Genomic DNA, 18,149 nt, shown 5'->3' with positions numbered 1-18,149 from the left:
TCCCCCTCTTTTAAACCCCTGTTCTGTGACTGTGTTTCATCTTCCTTCTTTCTTCTACATAAAAAAATTACAAAAAATACCAAAAAAATTTTTATCCCCTCTCTCTCTCTCTCTCTGTGTGTGTTTGTGTGTGTGTGTTTGGACTGTGTGTTATTGTGTGAGTGTGTTTGCCGTGCACTGCTTGTTAAGTGCAAAAAGCAAATTAAGTTTGAGCATTTCAAATCCAGTTTGGGCAAAGCATACACACTTGTCCCATTTCCCCAAATATATTATTACTATTACTATTATAATTATTATTAATCATCATGAGAAAAGGGAGCAGGCGCACATCTGTGGCATGCCTGCCTTCCCGCCTCCGCCTGGGTGCTGTTGTGGTGGGGTATCTGCTGGGACTGACTTCCCCATAGATCTATGGCATAGTCATACATCTCTGCCTGCCTCTCTGCCTGCCTGGTGCCTGGGAGCTGTACTACATGATGGGCTTTGTGGTTCAACCCCACAAGCCTCCGGCATGCTTGCTCCCAGTGCTGCCTATCCTCCTCTGTGCCCGCCTCACAGGGATGGTTTGTGTGTGTCTTGCTTTGACTCAGGGGATAAGTCCTTCCTGCGCTCACTTAGACTTTTTGAAGTTCCAAATAAATTTTTCAAGTTAAAAGGGGAAAAACCCTCCAAAAATCAGGGGATGCTTGGATTTGCTTGAGGACTGGCATGCATGTGTATACATAGATATATATTAAAAATGTGTATACATTTTTTCCTAAAGATTTTTCCTAAAGCTTTTAAAACCTGATTTTGTTCTGACTTTATACTGTTAGTTTTACCCTACCCAGTACCTGTTTACCCTACCCTGTGCCTGTTTGCATTCTCTTCCCCTCCTTATTGTTTTATTATGATTTTATTAGAATGTAAGCCTATGGGGCAGGGTCTTGCTATTTACTATTTTACTCTGTACAGCACCATGTATATTGATGGTGCTATATAAATAATAATAATAATAATAATAATAATAATAATAATAATAAGAAGAAGAAGAAGAAGAAGAAGAAGAAGAAGATAAGCTGTCACAGTGCCTAATTTGAGGTTTCTAACATGAAAATTGACGGAGTTCTAGCATGGGATTTTAATTGGGGTGAGTTAAAAGGGAAAAACCCTGCCAAAAATCAGAGGATGATGGGATTTGCTTGAAACTTGCCATGAATGTGGATCTAGATGGCATCTGTGAGGGTGCCCACTTCCAAGTTTGTATCTGTAAAAATGTCAGAGCAAATCCCATTTCTGAAAATGGGGTGTCAGATTTTCAAAAATCCCCCCAAAATCAGGGGATGCTCGGATTTGCTTCCAACTGGGCATGAATGTGGATACTTGGATAAGCTGTCATGGTGCCGATTTTGAGGTTTCTAACATTAACAGAAAAAAGTTGTAGGCTTTTTTTATTTCAATGCAAGTCTATGGGGGAAAAGCAGAACTCCGATTCGGATCCGGAGCTCCGCAGCTAAGCAGAGCGGACCATAGGCGGAGCAGAGTGGAGCGGAGCGGGCCTGATCCAGAATTTGCAAATCTGGAAGAGAAGCGGATTGGGGGGTCTGTGCACAGCTCTACTGGGAATCCCATCAAAATGTGGCAATGAATGTGACTCCAGTAATGGCCTGGGATGAGACACTTTTTTTTTTTTTATCGGCCTGCGCTGAGATCCCATCCTGGGATTATGTCAGAGATCCATCAATATCATTATTTATTTATTTATTTATTTATTACATTTCTATACCGCCCAATAGCCGGAGCTCTCTGGGGGGTTCACAAAAATTGGCGGTTCACAAACCCATCATAATCCCATCCCCACCCTGGCCACACACCAATGATTTTGGGAATGCCTGGCAGCAAGCCAGCCTAGGTAACTCCATGCCAGCTACTCTCCCAACAAGTAGCTAACCTTGAGATCTTGCCAGCGGCTTATCTATTAGCCCATTGAATCTCAAACAGATAACTGAGGCCATAGCTAGACCTAAGGTTTATCCCTGGATTGTCCAGGGGTCAAACCTGTTCATCTAGGTGACGCACAGGGGATCCAGTGCTCAGGCAGGGGCGAACCAGGATAAACCTTAGGTCTAGCTGTGGCCTGAGTCTGGGAAGAGGGAGCCTAGGTAACCACTAAAAGCAACAGGCCCTACTGGAAGTCCAGGCACAGAAAGAGCTGGTTTTGTACAGCACTAACTCCTCAAAATCAGCATTGTCGTCCAGGTTTCCACCACACACACACACTAACTACTTGCTTTTTTGTAGCATCCTTTCTGAAGAAGAGAACTGGAGATCTCAAAAGCTTGCACATTTTTGTTGTTGTTCTTTGTGTAGGCCTGTAAACGCATTCCACTATGTGGATTATTTTGATATATGTTTTCACAGCCTTTTTTGCTTTTAAAAAGGATTAGTCATGGAGAATAATATGCCTATGAAGCCATTAGCCGGAAGCAGATTATCAAGTGTTGGGGAAAAGAGCAGCAGGATGATTAAACCCACTGTGAGGTGCATGTAAGCTTGCTGGGGTCCTCTAATTGGCCACTTTTGCAGACAAGAGTGCTGAAAAAGGTAGACCTTTGATCTTAGGCCATTCAGAAGATTCCAGTCTGGACTGTCTAACCTGATGGGAACCGCCCAGAGAGCTTCGGCTATTGGGCGGTATAAAAATGTAATAAATAAATAAATAAATAAATAAAATGGGAGGCAGAATTATGGCAGTGGAGGAGCTGTGGCTCAGTGGTAGAGCATTTGCTTTGCATGCAGAAGGTTTTGAGTTCAATCCCCGGCATCTCCAGGTAGGGTTGAAAACTTTCCTGCCAAAACTCCTGGAGAGCCCCTGCCAGTAGTATCTGGTTCACATATAATGAACCACACATAACCCACAGTATGGGTTGAGTATGGGTTGTTGCTGAATCATGGTTATCATTACTTGAGAAGCCCGCACTATGGTTTAACTATGGGTTGCTAACCATGAACAACCCAGTGCTCACAACCCAGCAACAAGTCATGGGTTCTCTTCCTGGGTTGTTTGTAGTTAACACAGCCCATAGTTAAACCAGGGTTTGCACATAACAACAACCCAGCTCGATTCAATGAAACCCATACTCAACCCATACTCTGGGTTGTTGTTACATGTGAACTAGGCCACAGTACAGGGCTAGAGGGACCAATTGTCTGAGGCGGTATAAGGCAGCCTCCTAGGTTCCTATGCATGTGTTTATCTCCACACTGTTACTCAATGCTTGATGTCTAGCAGCTGAGATGACTCGCAGATGAACATGTGAGCTGTATCTAGTGCAGGGAGATGTGCATTTCAGTGAGGTGAGATAATTTTTTTTAAAAAAAAAATCAGTTTTTGTTGCGGCTGCTAGAATGGCCCATTCAAAATTTCAAATCGTTGCTGGATCTTGCAGCCATCAGATAGTAAACCTGCCTGTCCGGATCATCCTGCAGTGTTTTGAAAGTGAACCAGTTTCAAGAGAAGCACTTTGACATAGCTGATGACCTAGGGTCACAGATGTTTAGACAAGTAAGCAAAAGGAATGCATTAAAATGATGATGTACCAGGCCTTTCCCATGACCCCTGGAAGAACTCTGACTAATTAATACCCAGGGTGTTAATTCTGAAATCATGTGGCCGTTACTGTCTCCTCGGTAACAAATGAGAATCCTTGAAGAGGAAAGGCAGGGGAAACATAGTTGATTTGTTGAGACCTTGGCTCTGGTATATACCATTCCCCAGATTTGCAGTGGATGGCGTAATTTGGTATCATCAATTTCTGCTGAAAATGAATAAGATTAACGAGTGGGGTCATTAAAATCAATGTGAAATGCTGGAACACCAAGGTGTGTGTTAGTAGGGGCTCATGTGAGCTCCGCCTTTCCGAAGCCCTTCCCTCACCCCTTGCCTTTGAAGGCTAGTGGGGAGAGGAATCCACACTGTGGTTAAGTGATTCACTCCCTCATCCCATGTCCTACCCAGTGGGCAAAAATGGAATCAGGCAACTGGATGATGTCAGGGAGCATGGTTCCAACACTTGACACCATCCAGCCCATGTAGGGCTCAGTGGAACAGGATCATCCAGTTCCCCACCAGATAGAGATACCCACCCCTGCATCCCTCTGGGGCCTGGTTTGCTACAAAGCTCTCTGGTTGCTGACCCCTGATCTATGCACAATATAACATGTACTAATTCCTGTCACACTCAACATCATTCATGCACCGTTTTATGTCGCCACCGCAATTCACAGCTGTATTTCTTAATACACAAGAGTAAGTCATGAGCGACCGTGATGGGCACAATGACAAAAACCAGTCATGTTCTAAAGCAAATCATGCCTCATTAGTTGTTAATACTGGAAGTATATAAAGCCGCTCTCTAATAAAAGAATATGAAATAGTCAATTACAGCAGATTTGAGATTCATGCCAAGTTCCGCTTGACGGCTGAAAGACGATTCTCTGGCGTTGTAGGGCAGTTCTTGAAAAAAAACCCATTCTGCAACATGAACTGGTCCAGAATGTGGTGGCACAGTGCAAATCACGAAGCTTCGTTCAGCACCTGCACTAGGGCTTGGCATCCTCAGGTGTGCGCTAAGGGACATGATCCAACAAGGAGCTATGCTCCTCGTCCTCCTCTTTGCCAGGCACCTACACATCCTCTCCAGGCCTCACTTCAATGGTCCAAAGTGTCATTCAGAAAAAAGAAAATACTTCTTCCTCAACGTGTCATTAATTAACTTATGGAATTTGCTGTCACAAGATGAGCTGCTGGCAAATGGCTAAGATCACTTACAAAGAAGTTATTATTCATATAGGATGTTCTGGCAATGGCCAGGATACCTTAACAGCATCTCTGTGTTAAAAGCACTAAAGCTCAATACCACATACTGGAGACTTAGGATGAGAATAGGGTTTCGTCTTCATGGTCTGCTTGTGAACTCTTCAGTAGCATCCCATTGGTGTCAGTTCCAGGCATTCTTGGGCGTCTGTCTGTGATATGGAAAACAAGCCCGACAAAGAAAAGTTGAAGAAACTGGGTATGTTTAGCCTTCTCAGTGGTGCCCCCTCAATTATGGAAGGATCTCCCCAGTAACGCCCGCCTGGTGCGAACATTGTTATCTTTTTGGTGCCAGGTTAAGGCCTTTCCCAACTCTCAGGCATTTGGCAGCATAGAAGAAGGTTTTTTAAATTGGGTACTGGGATTTCTAATCATTGATTTGGTGTGTGTGTGTATCATCTGTTTATAAGTTTGTATGTAAATGGTTTTTTAACTTGTGTAAAACACTGTGTTTTTTTTAAAGTTATCAATCTTTCTGAATAACCCAGAGAGCTTTGACTATTGGGTGGTATAGAAATCTAAAAAATGAAATGAAAATAGTGAAGAGAAGACAGGGGGGGACATGCCAGCACTCTTCAAAAGCATGATGGTAGGTTTTCGTTGAACATTAAGGAGTAATGTCTGGGCAGTTCAAGCAGCCTGACAATGGATTATGCAGGACTGTTGACTTTTTCCTCCTAAACCTTCTCCTCATCTCTCATTCTCTCTTACTGTCAATGATGTTACGCTTACTCTGGTCAAGGAAGCTCGTAGCCTTGGCTTTATATTTGACTCCTCACTCTCCTTTATTCCTCATATTGAGGCAGTAGCTAAATCTTGTCGTTTTTTCCTGTATAATATTGCCAGGATTCGATCATTTTTGTCTGTCTCTTCTGCCAAGACGCTTGTTCATGCACTGGTTATATCTCGGTTGGACTACTGCAACCTTCTTCTCTCTGGCCTTCCTTCTTCTCACATCAGTCCATTGGTTTCTGTTCACCACTCTGCCGCAAAGATCATCTTCTTGGCTCGCCGCTCTGACCATGTTACTCCGCTTCTGAAATCTCTTCATTGGCTTCCAATTCACTTCAGAATCCAATATAAACTTCTCCTGTTAACCTTCAAAGCTTTTCACGGTCTAGCTCCTTCCTATCTCTCCTCTCTCATCTCACACTATTGCCCCGCTCGTGCTCTTCGCTCCTCTGATGCCATGTTTCTCGCCTGCCCAAGGGTCTCTACTTCCCTTGCTCGGCTTCGTCCATTTTCTTCTGCTGCCCCTTACGCCTGGAACGCTCTTCCGGAACATTTGAGAACTACAAGTTCAATCGCAGCTTTTAAAGCTCAACTAAAAACTTTTCTTTTTCCTAAAGCTTTTAAAACTTGATGTTGTGCGGACTTTATACTGTTAGTTTTACCCTACCCAGTGCCTGTTTACCCTACCCTGTGCCTGTTTGCATTCTCTTCCCCTCCTTATTGTTTTACTATGATTTTATTAGATTGTAAGCCTATGCAGCAGAGTCTTGCTGTTTACTGTTTTACGCTGTACAGCACCATGTACATTGATGGTGCTATATAAATAATAATAATAATAATAATAATAATAATAATAATAATAACAACAACAACAACAGGAGATCTTCAAGAGTGCTTGGCCAGCCCTCTCGTGGTGATGGCCTTGCTTTGGATTTTCTGTACTATGCAGCTTTTGGGACTACATAGCCTACAAAGCAGCTCCTCCAACAATATTTATTTATTTATTTATATTTATTTATTTATTTCATTTTTATACTGCCCATCAGCTGAAGCTCTCTGGGCAGTGTACAATTAAAAACCATAAAATATAACAAGTACAAATTTAAAACATTTAAAACATAAATGTAAAAGGCAATATAAAACCAGCTACATTGAAAACCAGGGAAAGCCTGTGTAAAAAGGTATGTCTTCAGGAGGCGTTTAAAAGATGTTACGAAATAATAGGTATAAGTTCCGGCTAACTAGATTCCGATTAAATGATGGTAAGGTCTGTACAACTGTGGAACAGTCTACCTATAGATGTTGTGGGTTCTCCATCTCTGGAGGTTTTTAAGAAGGGGCTTAACAGCCACTCCACTGGTTTTCCTGCACATTGCAGGGGGTTGAACTAGATGGGCCTTGTGGTACCTTCCAACTCAACAGTTCTATGATCAAGGTGGATAAAAATCAATGATTTTTAAAAATATATATATCAAAAAAATCAGATTTTATTTTTTATTTAAATCGGATTTTTTTTTTAATAAAATGCTTTTTGAGGAAAAATCTATCTAAAAATAATTTTCTATTTAAGATACATTATAGTCCAAAGGTTATTCATCATGAAATAAGGATTAGTTTTTAATTATGTAGCATGAGGCGGTATATTTATGCAATGTTTAAAATTTTGGGGTAAATGAATTCCATTAATCCATTCAGGTAATGATTATTTTTCTCCTTCCAATAAAGTACAGCAGAAAAGTTGTCCAAATATGAATGATTAACCTATTAAATTGGAGATAGTTCACCTCGCAATAATTTCATCATTATCTGTCTATGATGTGTTTCGAATAGTATAACCAAATCAGTAATTTTTATATATATAACTGTAAAACTAATCTGAAAAGTTGTTATTCTAAAAATGAAATCTTCATCTGGTTGTAAATATTAAGATCATACCAGCAAGAATGAGTCTTTGGTAACTCTGAGTTGTGTATGTATTAAGCTTATAGTGAGAAAGAGTGGACTTTTTTTGGGGGGGGGAAAGTCACATGATTAAATCGAGTCTATCTGAGTAGGGATTTAAATTGATTTAAATCAAATCCACCCTGTCTATGATTCTATGATCATTGGTTTCAACCATTTGGTTTCTTCTTCACCAACAGGCTTTGCAAATCCAAGCACGGCAATATCGAATGTTTCTCAAAGCAGTTTGCATAATGCTTTGCACATCTACATGAACGGCTCAATGTCCCAGGTGCAAGGTTCAGCTAATGACCCTATCTTCATCCTACACCACGCTTTCGTTGACAGGTAGGTTTGAAGCTTCCTGGTAAAACTGATGTCTTTCATGTGGTTTTTAGACAAGTATTCAAGCTACTGGATGTTTTAGATGTTACTAAAACAGCAATCTTTTCTTGCATACAAAGTAGATGTTATCCTGAGTTAATGTTATCCCGAGTTCTCCTGTATGTACAATGGATTCCTCAGAGTTCCATATGAGTTGAGCCTTTTGGCCCAATTCTTCACAGAGGTTGTTGAGGGCTATTTCTGCTGGCAGACCCACACCTGGGAAGCTCTCTTCTCCCATCATCTGAGGGTGAAGGCCAACCTACATTTGACTTGAAATGGATCTCTTTAAACTGTGTGGATCTTTTTAGAAATGCCAGCAGAAGCTGCAAGGAAGTCTCTATTTTATTCTCACAACAACAACCCTGTGAGGTAGGTTGGGTAGTAGGCATTGACTCCCTTGTCCTCCATCAATCTGTCTAGTCCCCTTCTAAAGTCCTTCCAAGTGGGTGGTCATCACTACATCTTGTGGCCATAAATTCCATTTTTTAACTATATGATGCATGAAGAAGCACTTTCTTTTATCTGTCTAGGATCTCCCACCATTCAGCTTCATTGGATGGCCCCTGGTCCAAAATATTATGAGAGTAGTTATTGATGTGATTGTTTTTTTCTTTTATGGAATTATTTGCATTTCCCCCCTGTTGTAAGTCACCCTGAGCAATGCAAACACGTTGGAAGGGTGAGATATAAGTACATAAAAACATCAGAGGAGCCATGCTGGATCAGACCAATGATCTACCAGCACTCTATTCCCACAGTGGCTAACTGACTGTCAACCAGGGATCCAGAAGCAGGACACAGTGCAACAGCACCCTCCCACCCATGTTTCCCAGCAAGTTGTGTTATATAGGCTATCTGCCTTTGATTCTGGAGGTGACACATAATCATCAGGACTAGTAGCCAGGAAATCAGAAGATGTTTACTTCTTGGGAGTAGAGCAATGACAAATCTTGATAAAATAGTTAAGAGCAGAGACACCACACTGACAACAAAGGTCCGCATAGTTTAAGCAATGGTATTCCCCGTAGTAACCTATGGCTGCGAGAGCTGGACCATAAGGAAAGCTGATGCGGCAGGGTCTTGCTATTTACTGTTTTACTCTGTACAGCACCATGTACATTGATGGTGCTATATAAATTAATAATAATAATAATAATAATAATAATAATAATAATAATAATAATAATAGATGTTTTTGAACTGTGATGTTGGAGGAAAATTCTGAGAGTGCCTTGGACTGCAAGAAGATCAAACCAGTCTGTACTCCAGGAAATAAAGCCTGACTGCTCACTTGAGGGAATGGTATTAAAGGCAAAACTGAAGTACTTTGGCCACATAATGAGAAGACAGGATACCCTGGAGAAGAGGCTGATGCTAGGGAAAGTGGAAGGCAAAAGGAAGAGGGGCCGGCCAAGGACAAGATGGATGGATGATATTCTGGAGGTGACAGACTTGACCTTGGGGGAGCTGGGGGTGACGATGGCTGACAGAAAGCTCTGGCGTGGGCTGGTCCATGAAGTCACGAAGAGTCAGAAGCGACTGAACGAATAAACAACAAAAGTAGCCATTGATGGCCTTCTCTTCCAGGAATTAATCCAGCTCCCTTTTAAAGTCATCCAATGTTTTCTAAAAAAAGAACTGGACAAGGGATGTGCAAACAAATGACTCTAGAGATTGCCAGGATACTTTGAACATCATCTTACCATTTGCCTCAAGCCCAGTTCCCATTCATATTTGTGATCGCTGCTCGCTCTGCATAAGCAGGAAACACGCACAAATCAAGCAGTGCTCGAATAGGAGATTTTCACAGGTCTTCCCAAATTTCCCCAACTTTCCTCCATAGACTTAGGCAGGGGTGATTCAGTCCATGCAGGGAATTGGCGCAAATTCAGAAATTAGAACAAATCAAACTGAGAATTGGGAATGAGATGGACACATGCCTGTGTTTGATAATTTACAAATATTTTGTGTTCATGCTCGTGTTTGGAGCGTTGACTGGGGCATGCTCACCAGTTCTGCAAGCAAAAATGAAGTTCATATACATCAAGTGACAGGAAGCCAGATTCCGGCTGGACATCAGGAAAAAATTCCTGACTGTTAGAGCAGTATGACAATGGAACCAATTAACTGGGGAGGTCAAGGGCTATCCCACACTAGAGGCAACTGGACAACCATCTGTCAAGGATGCTTTAAGGTGTATTCCTGCATGGAGCAGGGGGTTGGCCCCTGCCAACCCCCTTATAGGCCCCTTCCAACTCTACTATTCTATGATTCTATGATCTCTGAAGGGGAGGAGAGAAAGAGGGCCCTCCAGATTTGCCACACTGGAAAGTGCAATAGAAATGGTTAGGAACCTTTTGGAATGATAGCGATCTTTGGAGGGAGGGAGGAAGTGTGGGAATTCTTATGGAGCTCTGACATGGTGGGAATTGTCCTGTGCTGTCATTCCGGCAGTGAAGACTGCCAGCTCTGATGTCAGTGGGGTGGTGAATCCACTCCGGGATTCAGTCTGAACCATCCGAACTTTAAAGGAGCTCTTAAAGCACCTTGGATATCTCCTTTAGAGTTCTGACTGGTAATGACTGAAACCCGGAGTGGATTCGTTGTCCCACCGATATTGGAGCCACCAGTCTCTGTGACCCTTTGGGGTCCAACACCCAATAATCCTATAACCCTGGAGCAGATTGGTTTCATGTTCCAGTCACATACTGCATCCTCTCCCCCGACTGAGAGGCAATCCACTTTCAGCCTGGCGATGGCTTAATTAATATTCATGCTGCAATTCAGGATTTTAAAATGGCCCCGCATGCATGCCAAATATTATTATGATTATCGCCTTTATCGTTCGGTATTCACACAGCGAGTCGCAAGCTGCTTGCAGCCCTCGCCTCCCCCTCCGATGATGGAATCTGCTCCAAATGATATGCCACGGAACGGCGGGAGCTCCGTTTCCAATCCCCAGTAGACCTGCAAGACAAAGGCAGGTCAAGAGGCAGCCATTAGCTGTGGCCTTACGCCTACACTTACAGTAAAAAGCCATAACGGGTTCTGTGCAGCTTGGAAGGTTTGTTAGCTCAGGGCCCAGGTTGGCCGACACTTTGCTGAGGACTAGGTGATTTCCAGTTCTTGAAGAGGGCACGAGGGAGGTTAAAACACCACTAGGAAAACATGATCCCCAAAGGTGCTCTTCAACAGGGCTGAGCTGGAGGGACAGTCACCCTCTCCAAGGGCCAGAGAAGGATTTCTGCTATGCAGTAAATTATATCTATATATTTTTCAAAAAATAATAATATATATCCCACCTTTTTTTCCAGTGTGCAGACTTCTACTGTTACTTTCTACTGTTAGTTTTTCCCTACCCTGTGCCTGCTTACCCTACCCTGTACCTGTTTGCATTCTCTTCCCCTCCTTATTGTTTTACTATGATTTTATTAGATTGTAAGCCTATGCGGCAGGGTCTTGCTATTTACTGTTTTACTCTGTACAGCACCATGTACATTGATGGTGCTATATAAATTAATAATAATAATAATAATAATAATAATAATAATAATCAGATTTGCAGGTGGTCTCTCCTCTGAGCATTGGCCAGACCCAAACCCACTTAGCTTCAGCAACGTGGCTGCTTCATGTGCCTTCAGACCATATTCTGGGTCAGTAGGATTTGACCCCAGTACCGGATTTAACACTCTGTTATAATGTAGCTTTTCTCAGTCTAGGGCTGGCAGATCTTTCGGTGCCCGTGAGGCTCCCTCCCCTCCTGATTTTTTTTTTATTTTTTTTTAGAATCATTTCTTTAGGCTTATTTTAGTTGTTTATAAAACCGGTGGAATGGCACACCCCAAAAAGTGAAGGGCCATTAGGGGTGGGTGAAGTCACCTGCGTCCGACTTGCCTGCCTGTCATGCCCTGCTTGGACGCAGAGTCAGAAGATGAGGAGTTGGAAGAAGCAGGGCCCAGCACCAGCCCAGGAGGTGTGGAGTCGGGTCGGGCGGAGACTCCTGCGAAGGTACAGGGGGAAAGGCCGGGCACAAGCGTGCAGGCTGTGACCTCTGCCAGCTCAAAGGGCTCAGAGCCAGCAGAGATCGCTGAGAATCGGCAGGGTTCAGAGGACGAAACAAACAAACCTGGCTTCAGTCAGCTGCGGGCTGAAAAGGAAACCAGGCGGCGGTCACGCCGCCTTTACCAAAAACGCCAGGCAATGAAGGAACAGCTGAAGGACCATGACTCAGCCCTCTGACTCTTAAAACAGCCCTCTGTTTTAAGGGGGGAAACAAGTGTTCCCCCCTTAAAACTCTGAAATATTGTGTAAATATCCTTAAAAAGCCCCTCCCTAGTTCTGTGTGAAGCTTTTGCAGATCCCTCCCCCCCATGAACAATTCAACAGAAAGCCTGGATGCTTCAGTTGCATTTGACTCCTGTAACAGAAGGCTTGGAGAATACACCAGTCAGGAAGCTAGATCAAAGCTTTATCATCTCTGTTAAACAAGAACAAAATGAACACAGGAAACTCCCAACTCTGCCTAGATACAGCTGAGATACAGTGCCACCTAGTGACTAAACTATATAATGACACTATCCACTCCACTACCATTTCTTTTCATTTGCCTTTGTTTAAATATTCTGCAGGTGGAAACATTGACAAGTTTTTTTAAAAATATTTTAAGGTTTAAGAAATCATCCACTCTGTTACATCTGGGGCATGGACAGCAGGGAACTAGGCTGGGCCGCCAGGACCCAGGGAAGTGAGGCAGAAGGGAACACCACACTGAAGCAGGATCCAGAAGGGTTCAGCTTTATTGACCATCACTAGTGTGTGCCAGGGCCACAGCCAGAGGCCCCCTCCTGTAGCACGCAAGAGTTCAGAGGCACAGTTGAACCGGAGTCCGGGTCAAGCCAGAGCAACGTCCCAGAACCAGCATGAGAGTCCAGCACCACCTGCCGAGACAGAGGCAGAACCACAGCATAGTCCAGAGGCAGTCCGAGGGTCAGGAACCAACAAGGTGTGGTGGAGGCAGGGGCAAGGCAAAGTCCAAAGGCAGTCCAAAAGTCAAGAAGCCACAAGGCATGGTGAAGGTAGCAGCAAGGCATAGTCCAAAGGCAGTCCAGAAGTCAGGAACCAACAAAGTATGGCAGAGGCGAGGCAAAGTCCAAAGGCAGGCCAGAAGTCAGGAACTAACAAGATCAGGAACAGGCATAGAGATTCACAGGAATGGTGTTGCTGTGGTGAGGGTTGAGAGAGAAGTGCAGTGCTTAAATAGCTCTTACCCAGGGCCGGTGCTTCCATAAAGGCCAGTTAGGCGGTGCCTAGAGCGCCAAGTTCGGCGCCCCCGGAAGTTGCCCTCCCACTCCCAGAGCCACTCTGGCCGAGTGAGGGCAGCTTCCGGATGCGCCGTTCCGAAGCCTTCCGCCCTGCTCCCCAGCGTCCCTGGCTTGGCTTCAGCTGGGTGCCCGCCCAGCAGCTGAAGCCAACCTGGGACACTGGGGGGCGGGGGCGGGGGGCGGCTCCACGTTCTGACATCCGGCACGCGCTGGACATCAGAACATGGAGCTGTCTGACCGCCTTCCCCCAGCTTCCCGGCTTGGCTTCGGCTGGGGGCTCCCAGCCAAACCCAAGCCGGGACGCTGAGGGGAGGGAACGAACAGCTCCACGTTCTGACTTCCTGCGCACACCAAAAGTCAGAATGTGGAGCTGTCTGACTGCCCTCCCCCAGCTTCCTGGCTTGGCTTCGGCTGGGGGCTCCCAGCCAAAGACAAGCTGGGACGCTGGGGCGGCGGCGGTGGCAAACGGACGGAATTAGAGCTGCCCGCCCACCCCACCGCAGCGTCCCACCAAGCCAGGAGGACTTCAAGTGAGGGACAGGTAACCTGTCTCCGCCTACCTGGGGTGGGGGGGATACGGTGGTGGTGGGGTGAAAGCAGCTCACCTTGCCTAGGGCGCAAAAAAGCCTGGCACCGGCCCTGCTCTTACCCTGGCCCCTCCAAGCTGGACTCCAATCACATCCCCTGCGTGTAGTTAGTCAGGGGCCTGAGGCTTGCAAACACCCCAGCAGGACGGGTCCTGACCGAAGACCTGGGTCCTGCAAGCACTCAGTACAGCATAGATCCTGACACACTCATATAATCAGTAAATTTCTCACATGATCAGCAAATTACTCTTTGTTTTGAGGGGCTACGTTTTGATGGATTATTAGGATGCAGTGTACAAAGAGAGCTACCTGAAACTTTGTGACAATAATACTGATTATTTATATTGGAAAATAGTGATGAATTATAATGATCATGATCCCACAGTCTGCTAATCTAGGAAAAGGCGTTCTTTGGCTCATCTGAATTTAGATAATGTAAGAACTTTTGCCCCAGTTTCATTCGAGGTAATTATGGAACACACAACTGATTGCCCCTTGGTCACTGGTTAAACAATACATGATTTTATTTTGAGACGGTTAATTTTGCCTCCCTTGGACTCTTGGCTGGAGAATTCTGGGCAACCCTCCTTTTGCTCAGTGTGCAAGACGAGGCAAAGCCATCTCTGGAAAACTATGATCCAGGCTAGTTCTTCATCTGACAGCTGGTCAGAGAATGAATAACAACCCCCACCCTCCACCCCACCATCCGTGGTGCCCTGAAATAACAGCTTCTATAAAGCTCAGGAAAACAGTCAGAGCATTAGAGACGTATGAGAATTGCATTCCAGTTCACAAATCATGGGGCGGGGGGTGAACCTGAATGTGAGCAGGAATGCAATTCTAAGGAAATATTTGCAATTTCCCAAACCTATGTTTGCATTGGAGAGTGAGGCCTTTTGCAAGTGCACATTTTTGAAAGTCACCCAGTGAGCTTCATGGCCAACTGGGGACTAGAACTTAGATATCCCAATATCTGTGTGGAGACAAATTCTGCCAAAAGTGGCCCTTCCAAGAATTTCCTGACATGTGTGGCTGATAACTTTCTCCTACACCAAGTAGAGAAGGAACTAGAGGATCGTCTATCCTTGACTTGAATATTAACTAATATGGGTGACTTAATGGATAAAGTTAGGGTGACCATATGAAAAGGAGGACAGGGCTCCTGTATCTTTAACAGTTGTACTGAAAAGGGAATTTCTGCAGGTGTCATTTGTATATATGGAGAAACTGGTGAAATTCCCTCTTCATCACAACAGTTAAAAGTGTAGGAGCTATACTAGAGTGACCAGATTTAAAAGAGGGCAGGGCTCCTGCAGCTTTAACTGTTGTGATGAAGAGAAAATTTCACCAGGCTCCCCATATATACAAATGACACGTGCTGAAATGTCCTTTTCAATACAATGGTTAAAGATACAAGAACCCTGTCCTCCTTTTCATATGGTCAACCTAATAAAGTGGCAGTTATGGGACCTCTGGGGCAAAGTGACCACGTCATACTTGAGTTCTTGATTTTAAAGGAAGCAAAAACTGAGAGTAGCCTTATGCGTAATCTGGATTTTAGGAAAGCCAATTTTAATAAACTCAGAACTATGATAAGCAAGGTTCCATGGCAAGTGGTCCTAATTAGAAAAGAGTCCAAGATGGGTGGGAGGTTTTTTTAAAAAAAGAAATTTTAAATGCAGAATTACAAACAATTCCAACTAGGAAAAAAGATAGAAGACAACAGAAGAAACCAACGTGGCTCCACAAAAAGCTTAGAGATGACCTGAAAACAAAAAAAGGACACCTATAGGAAGTGGAAGGAAGGCCAGGCTACAAAAGAAGATTACTGACAGGTAGCACAGAAGTGCAGGAATGACATTAGGAAGGCAATGAAGGCCAGCAAGGGATGCTAAAAGCAACAAAAAACTTTCTTCAGGTACATGCATAGTAAAAGACAGAGGAAAGAAATGGTGGTTCAATTACTCAATAAGGATGGCAAATTGATAACAGATGACAAAAATAGGCCAAAGTGCTGAATTCCTGCTTTGGCTCAGTCTTCTCTCAAAAGCAGGTCTATGGCCAGATCTACACCAAGCCGGATATAGCACTATGAAAGTGGTATGAAAGCAGTATATAACAGGCAGGAGCCACACTACTGCTTTATAAGGGTATTGAAGTACACTGACAACTGTTGCGGCCCATTGGCACATACCATATACTGCTTTCATACCGCTTTCATAGTGCTATATCCTACTTGGTGTAGATCTGGCCTATGACCCCCTGGCAAAAATGAAGTACAAGCTGAAGGGGCAGAATTGCAGCTTGAGATTGATAAATGGTCAAGGAATGCCTAATTTCTTTGAATGAGTTCAAATCTCCAGGGCCCGATGAACTGCATCCTAGAGTAATAAAGGAGCTGGCAGAAGAATTGGCAGAACCACAGCTTATTATATTTGGGAAATCGTGGAAGACGGGTAAAGTGCCGCACAACTGCAGGAGGGCTAAAGTTGTCAAAAAAGGGCAAAAAGGAGGAACCTGGGAACTACAGATCAGTCAGTCTGACAACAATCTCTTGGAGCAGATTATAAAGAAGTCAGTCTGTAAGCACCTTGAAAACAATGCAGTGATTACTAGAAGCCAGCATGGATTTGTCAAGAACAAATCCTGCCAGACTAATTTGATCTCATTTTTTTTGATCAGGTAGCTTCCCTTGTGGACTGTGGGAACGCTGTGGACATTATACATTTTGACTTCAGCAAAGCTTTTGACAAAGTGCCCCATGACATTCTGATTAGTGAGTTAACTAAAAGTGGGCTAGATGGAACAACTATTAGGTGGATCCACAGTTGGCTACAGAATCAGACTCAAAGAGTGCTTATCAATGGTACCTTCTCAAACTGGGGGGAGGTAACGAGTGGGGTACTGCAGGGCTCAGTCCTGGGCCCAGTGCTCTTCAACATTTGTATTCATCATTTGGACGAGGAGGTTCAGGGAATGCTTATCAAATTTGCAGATGAAACAAAATTGGGTGGGATAGCTAATACCATGAAAGAAAACAAACTTCAAAGTGATCTTGATAGATTGGAGTGCTGGGCTGAAAACAACAGAATTAAATTTAATAGAGATAAATGCCAAGTTCTACACCTAGGAAAAAGAAACCAAATTTACAGTTACAAGATGGGGGATACTTGGCTCAGCAATACTACAAGTGAGAAGAATCTTGGAATTGTTGTAGATCACAAGTTGAATATGAGCCAACAGTGTGATGTGGCTACAAAAAAGCAAATGCTATTTTGGGCTGCATCAATGGAAGTATAGCTTCCAAATTATGCAAGGTACTGGTTCTCTCTATTCAGCACTGGTTAGGCCTCATCTTGAGTATTGTGTCCTGTTCGGGGCATCACACTTCAAAAAGGATGCAGACAAGATGGAGCGTGTTCAGAAGAGGGCAACCAGGATGATCAGGGGTCTGGAAACATACCCCTATGAGGAGAGACTGAAAGAACTGGGCATGTTTAGCCTGGAGAAGAGAAGATTGAGGAGAGAAGACATGAGAGCACTCTTCAAATACTTGAAAGGTTGTCACACAGGAGGGCCAGAATCTCTTCTCGATCATCCCAGAGTGCAGGACACGAAATAACAGGCTCAAGTTACAGGAGTCCAGTTTCTGGCTGAACATCATGGACATACAAGTTATTCATGGCCCAGTACACAAGTAACTCATGCATGGCTTTCTGGGATGAAAAGAGATGGCAGGCACCACAATTCCACAGGGCACAAAGACAGGAAAACAGTGTCAATATAAATAAAGGCAGTATCCTTATTCCTAACACATTTCTTGAAGGAAGTTGCTTTTGCAATAAAGTGGGAATATGTTCACTTTCTCAGTGATTAGGATCAAAGCTTTCATCTCCGAATATGCAATATCAAGGCTCAAAGACACTTTGGAAAAACAACACAACAACTGACTGAAACACTTTCTCTGAGAAGGTGTTGTAAATAAAGTATATTGTCTCTGTTTCAACATATCTGACATGTTTTCCTGCATATTATTGACTGATGTTTGATCTTGCTTATTTCAAGATGGCCTCGGGCCTCCCATTGAAAGTATGGCCAGTGCACATGAGATCTACTTCTGCAAATCATCAAAATTAGAGCTTATTCAGGCTCTCCAGATTCCATCTTGAAGCGCTTTCTGATTCACATCCATGTCAGATTGAGAGTTTTGTTTTTTCCTTTTTGCGCGAAAAAATTGTGCGCATTTTGGTGTGCATCTCCCCAAATGTGCACGTCAATTGTGCACAAGTTTTTAAAAGTGCAAATTTTCCAAACACATTTTTATTT

The 18,149-nt window shown here is 43.8% G+C and overlaps 1 protein-coding gene across 1 annotated transcript in view; it reads left to right on the top strand.

Moving 5' to 3' along the window:
* The window catches only part of TYR (tyrosinase), a 71,398-nt gene that overhangs the window by 36,418 nt on the left and 16,831 nt on the right, over positions 1 to 18,149 (top strand). The window contains exon 3 of the mRNA XM_063127853.1: positions 7,729 to 7,876. Within this exon, the coding sequence (XP_062983923.1) occupies positions 7,729 to 7,876 (148 nt within the window). The remainder of the gene's footprint in view (positions 1 to 7,728; positions 7,877 to 18,149) is intronic.

Source organism: Elgaria multicarinata, chromosome 5 (genome assembly GCF_023053635.1).
Source record: "Elgaria multicarinata webbii isolate HBS135686 ecotype San Diego chromosome 5, rElgMul1.1.pri, whole genome shotgun sequence".
NCBI lineage: Eukaryota > Metazoa > Chordata > Lepidosauria > Squamata > Anguidae > Elgaria > Elgaria multicarinata.
This window is presented reverse-complemented; position numbering and strand designations above follow the sequence as displayed.